This window comes from Pseudorasbora parva, chromosome 13, assembly GCF_024679245.1.
Source record: "Pseudorasbora parva isolate DD20220531a chromosome 13, ASM2467924v1, whole genome shotgun sequence".
Taxonomy (NCBI): domain Eukaryota; kingdom Metazoa; phylum Chordata; class Actinopteri; order Cypriniformes; family Gobionidae; genus Pseudorasbora; species Pseudorasbora parva.
Window position 1 is genome coordinate 40,167,969 of NC_090184.1, and position 6,000 is coordinate 40,173,968.

General features: G+C 35.8%; 1 protein-coding gene across 2 annotated transcripts in view; it reads left to right on the top strand.

The window, feature by feature from the left end:
• Positions 1-5,666, top strand: part of hcfc1b (host cell factor C1b) — a 30,005-nt gene extending 24,339 nt beyond the window's left edge. For both annotated transcript variants that reach the window (XM_067414385.1, XM_067414386.1), the window contains exons 25-28: positions 2,139-2,324; positions 2,579-2,876; positions 3,769-3,832; positions 3,935-5,666. In XM_067414385.1, the coding sequence (XP_067270486.1) occupies positions 2,139-2,324; positions 2,579-2,876; positions 3,769-3,832; positions 3,935-3,974 (588 nt within the window). In that variant the 3' untranslated portion in view covers positions 3,975-5,666. The remainder of the gene's footprint in view (positions 1-2,138; positions 2,325-2,578; positions 2,877-3,768; positions 3,833-3,934) is intronic.
• The last annotated feature ends 334 nt before the right edge of the window (positions 5,667-6,000 follow it).

Consider the following 6,000-nt stretch of genomic DNA (forward strand, 5'->3'; position numbering starts at 1 on the left):
CCTGCAAGCAGTAAGTAATTTATCCACTTATTGACTAGCTGTTTAAACAATTTCTGATTAAATTGATAGTTTCTTAGAGAGACAGCATTGTCTAGATAACGCAAGATGCTTACAGTAACAATAGGAAACTCCAAGTACCATACACAACTAAATAGTGTGTCTAATGACAAAGGTAAATATTATTTTGTATTACAAAATACAATCTAAGATTCTTCGCTTACAGATCGTTCACGTGATCCTTCTAGCAAATGTCACATTTTCCACCATTTAAGTTAAAACGATAGTCAATGGAGATTGATAAAATAAGTTTTATATTTAAAAAAACAACAACAACAAATAAATCAAGCAGCTCTAAGCACTTTTTAAGCTAGATTCTGTGGGATTTCCTTCCTTATAAATCACCGTTGTCAATGGCAATGCATAATGCATAAATCTCTATTATATCTCTAATATACTGTATAATCTCTAATATCTCTGTAAATATATTCTCAAGCAATATTCTCATCAGTGTTCTATCAGCTATGACACATTTAAATCTAGCATAGTTTGTGTATGAGCCCTTCCCATACAATATCCTAGTGAAATAAAGCATATATTTGTTTATGTTTATATATGTTTATTTTATTAAATATCAAAAATCCAAATGGTGTGCATCATACCTGACACCTAGATAAACACTTTACAGTCGGTTTTATGACTAAGTCATTCTCTTCAAATGCTATTGAAGTATACCAATGTTTTACGTAACTTTAGAGATGGTCCCTAAATTCGCGAACGTCAAGCAGACTTTATGCCAGTCATATCAGATGCGCTAGTTCTGCTGTGTTTGTTTGAAAGTATTTTCGGGGCTGAAATAGAACAAAAATTGCCAATCACTGTATGCTGAATGAATCTCCTGCGTAGTACATCGCACGATCTTCTCTGCTTTTAGTGCAGATTTCAGTGAGAGAGCTGTGTGCGCTCTGAACAAAACTTCGGCTAATCTGAACGCCTCTGATTATTATATTCATAAACTCAATAGAAACACGTGTGATGCACAACGCGATTATAACAAATGGATTTTGAGAAGACCATAATAAGTTCAAAGTGGCTAGTCTGAGTGTTACACACGCCACAGACGACACACACGGCCCCATCCCTAGTTTCAAATCATTCTAGGGCACCTTTAAGTTTTTCTGTTTAGCCAACAAGAGTCAGATACTAGACCTTTATTTTGACAGTTCTGTGAATGACCAATAATAGAAATACAAATTCTATAATATTTGTTGCACATAACGACATTAATTAAATATGGATTTATATCAAGTCTATGGCTGTCACAATTCCTTGAATTAAATTCGAGTACTCGTGGTTTTAAAAAATCCTCGATTGCAATTTAAAATAACTTTAAACCCTCACTCTTGAGTTTGCATGTTTTGATGTCCACATTCTTGTTCAAGAAATTACAGAAATTGCCAAATATTAAAGATTAATTGATCATTTGGTTTGAATATCATTTGACAAATATAAAAAAGGATTTTATCGGCTGTAAAGTGCAGCAGCACCAGGCCATTGATGCCCTCTTCAGGCATTTGCTATAATGTATAATGTACAAAGTTTATATGTATTTTAAGTGTTGTTCTATAAAACTGACAACTTGCTTTTATTAGTAGTTTATCATTGTTATATACTATGAATTTTAAGTAATTTTAAATGCTATTGTTTGCTTAGGTCCATTTTAATTACCACAAAAATATTTTTTTGTGGTTAAAAAAATTACAGAAATTTGACAGTTGCTTTCTAAATTGTAACAATAAAAAAAAGTCATTTGTAGATTAAAATATACAAATATTTGAAAATTGTATTTTGAATAAAATATTTTATTTTTTATTTTGTAAGTATTATATAAACTTGTAAATATAAAAATCTATTCTCATCATCGCTTGTCTTCTGTAGGGTTGCAGGGATGCTGGAGATTATTCCAGTGTCTTGAACCAAATGCATATAAAATACTAAATAAGTTATTGACAATTTTTTTTTTTTTTTTTCATAAAATAGTGATATTGTGTATATTGGTCACATTACTCACCAAAATTCAAGCATTGGCCTTTTAATTAAAAATCCATATCAGACCCCCACTAATCTACTTGATGTTGCAGGATGATTCTGGCACAATCCCAGACTACAGCCGAATGAAGAAGATCGATTTGTCGCCAGGCACTGCGTACAAGTTTCGCGTTGCCGGTATCAACGCCTGCGGCCGTGGAACATTCTCTGAGGTCTCTGCGTTTAAGACCTGCTTACCTGGCTTCCCTGGAGCACCGTGTGCCATCAAAATCAGCAAGGTTGGTCACTGCAAATGGCTTGTTTGATCTACATGTGGGTTTGTCAAAAATAGCTAAAACAGTTTCTCATGATGGCTTCATGATTAAAACACATTAAAATAAGATTGGCAAGCTAAAGCAGTTTGAATGATTCATCTATTTTTGTTAGATTATTTACTTTTATTTACTCCTATGTACTTTATATATTTATAAGGAATTTGCATTTAATTTATATTTTGTATTGGTGACTGAAAAAGCTTTTCTTCTCTCTTCAGAGCCCTGATGGTGCCCACCTGACCTGGGAGCCTCCATCAATGACATCAGGGAAGATCATTGAGTATTCAGTGTATCTGGCCATCCAAAGCTCGCAGACGGTCGAGGCAAAAGCATCCACTCCGGCTCAGCTTGCCTTTATGCGGGTGTACTGTGGGCCCAACCCGTCCTGCCTAGTGCAGTCCTCTAGTCTCTCTAATGCCCACATCGATTACACCACCAAACCTGCCATAATCTTCCGCATCGCTGCCCGCAATGAGAAGGGCTATGGCCCCGCCACGCAAGTCAGGTGGCTACAAGGTGAGGATTTCTTGTTGATCCTTTTCACAGTTACCATCGTAAATCAAGCAAAAAAAAAGTTTTACATTTAATTTTTTGGGAAATTGTGCACACATTTATAACAATATGCTTTATATTTGGCATTTAATTAAAACAAACAACGATTTTAGAAAATAAATAATGTTATTGCATGATTGTATGTATTGCATGACCGTACCGGTGATAAACCTCTTGATTTCTTTTGGAAGTCAGAAACTGGATTTTTTTCTTTTGCAAATGTGGACACCAATTACTTGTTTCAGTACACCAGTATAGAAGTTTACTTGTCTGGCTATCACTAGACCAAGCTCAATTTAAAATTGAACATTGGTCTGGGGAGTCTGCTCTGTATTTTCTACTGCACAAGAGGCATGATCAGCAAGCATTATTTGAATAACTCTGTACGCAATTGGATAGTCCTTCAACCAATCAGTCCACAAGAGGCGTGATCAACAGGCAACGACCCATCATTTCTTTATCTGTCATTGTCTTAAACCCACCAATGGGTTTGCCAGGTGGATAAGCCAGTCTGTGATGGGTTCCCGCAAAAGTGTAACAGGAGCAGTAGAAATGAATGTACAGGTTTCCAGACTGAGTTCCCGGGAAAAATAAAATCGTCGGCAGATCAGGCTGAGTTTACCCAGTCTAGAAGTTTACCCAACTACGACAACGACTTCTGAGAGCCCTGGAATGTATAATGGGTCTATTAGGGCATCTTTACACCTCGCTCTCTTGGGGCTCCTTTTTTCCCTTCTTTATTTGTTTTTTTTTATCCTCATTTTGGAACATAGCAAATGATCTACAGGTGTGAAAATGCTCTTGGATGTAAATGGAAATCCAGGGTGAAAATAGATTTTTTAATTATTGTTTGCAGAAACCAGTAAAGATGGCTCTGCGGCCAAACCTGCAGCAAAGAGGCCGGTTTCGTCACCTGATATGTAAGTTTGTTCCCATTAAACCGTTGTTGCCATGTTTGTGGTCCTATACCAAACCTGATGCATTTGTTGTATTAAAACTGAATTTTTCTTTGCCCTTTGCAGGAAAGGCGCTGGTCCCAAGAAAGCCAGATCTGACCAGTGAGAGCTCGCTGTGACCCCCTGACTCCGCCCTCTTTATGAGCTGAACCATGGCTGAACTCCTCTTCCTGCTGAATGACCTTCCTGCTTCCACTTCTCACACCATTCCATCCTCTGCAATGAAACGGAAGGAAACTGCAGCCAAAAAAGGAAAACCATTTGTTTCCATTTTTGAGAAATCTGCTCCCATCGCTGGACATTTTGGTGCCATGGAGACCTTATTTCCAACTGTATTTAAAAAACAAAACAAATGTTCCTCCTCAAAAGCACACACATTTGCTTTCCCTGACGATTTTGTGTAGAGATTTCAATGGCAACGTTCAGTCTCGTTATAACTGTATTATCAGATATTCAAGCTTTGTTTTCCTCCCTTGATATTCATTTATTTTTAAGCTTATTTCAATACAAGCAATAGATAAGCAGAAAAATAACTTTGCTCTTGTCAATTTGTTGATGTTTTCATTATTTGGGCAAGTCTGTATACTTCAAACGTGTGCTGAAAGGAGACCGATGTACGGAGGAGGGATGGCGGACAACAAAATGGCGCAGGGGAAACATCAAAATAAAATGAAAACGAACAGCACTTGGTGATGCTTGTGAGGAAAAAGACTCATTCAGAGAATCTGTAATTATTCATTCACTTCAAGTTCAGTAGCCTGTTTTGCATCACTGTGTTCATACATTTTCTGTGAGGGACAATTGAGGACCGCAACGCTGAAGACTAAAAGGACTTCAATCTATGTAGATGAAAAGCATAATACTTTTGCATTGCGTCAACTAGATCTTGTATAAAGGAAGAGAGAGAAAATTCCCAAAAAATAGTAAATGATTGATACAGGAGTTCTTTGTGTGTGGTTTATTTTTGTATTTTTTTTTAAAAAAGGTTTTCCCTCATTGTGTGCAGTTTTAAACCTCACGTCCTCTCCTCAACACATTAACTGCTCATTCTTGCAGTCTCCGTGCTTATGGGTCTTACACGTGGTGGCTTGTCTAAGGGCCACAGTGTTTCACATTGTGTGTTCATGAATGATTGAGCTTTTATTTTGAGAATTGTAGTGTAAAATATATGTATTTCTTCTGGACAGTGACCCACATTTGACAACTTTAATGCTTCCTCCACCCTTTTTTCCTCTCAACATTTTATTCTTTAGCATTTATAGGATTCCTTCCTGTCTCTAGTCTACATTTCCTGTAAATTTGCTTTTCTTAACCTCACGTTTATTTTATACATTTCTTTAGCATTTATAGGATTCCTTCCTGTCACTAGTCTACATTTCCTGTAAATTTGCTTTTCTTAACCTCACATTTCGTTTATATGCTTGGTTTTGAGAGTTGATGTATATGAATTGGGATTCTTCTCAAGTGGACTGTTTTGACTTTCAGAGATGTTTAGGGATGCTGGCCTGTGTAAATGCTAAATAGATAAAAAATTGAGAGGTTTTGATGAGTGTCTTTTCTTTTTCTTTTTTTGAATGAAAGTTAAAAACAGATTGTTCCTGTTTCTAGAGGTTGGAAAAATATGGATTGTTGGCTTAGCCAGAGTTTGAACTCCGCTGTAAATTAGTTATTTCACGTAGCAAGACGTCAAACAAAAATCTCTGCCTTTTTTATATAATTATCTGTAACAAAATGTTTTTACATGTTGTCATTTATTGATTGCTTTTGTGTCTTGACATATAAAAGTAATGGAATTCTGTGTCTGTGTTTATTCGTTTTGTTTTGCCTGCTTTTATTTTACCTCAGTTTTTGTCAATGTTGATTGTGTCTTATGGTCTTGTTTTTTAAGAAATGTTATGTACAAGAAATATAGATGACCACCAAGAAATTAAAGATATTTGTATCAGGAAAAAGAAGAGAAGTGGCTTTGGGATTTTAACATCAATATTACTCATTCAGTACAGTAAGTAAGCTTTTATTTTATTTAAAATGTACCGTGTGTGCCCTTAAATGTCTATTAACATGTAGGATATTGCGCAAGAATTTGTTTTATGAGTGTTCTGAATGGATTTAGAGAATGGTTGAACAAAATT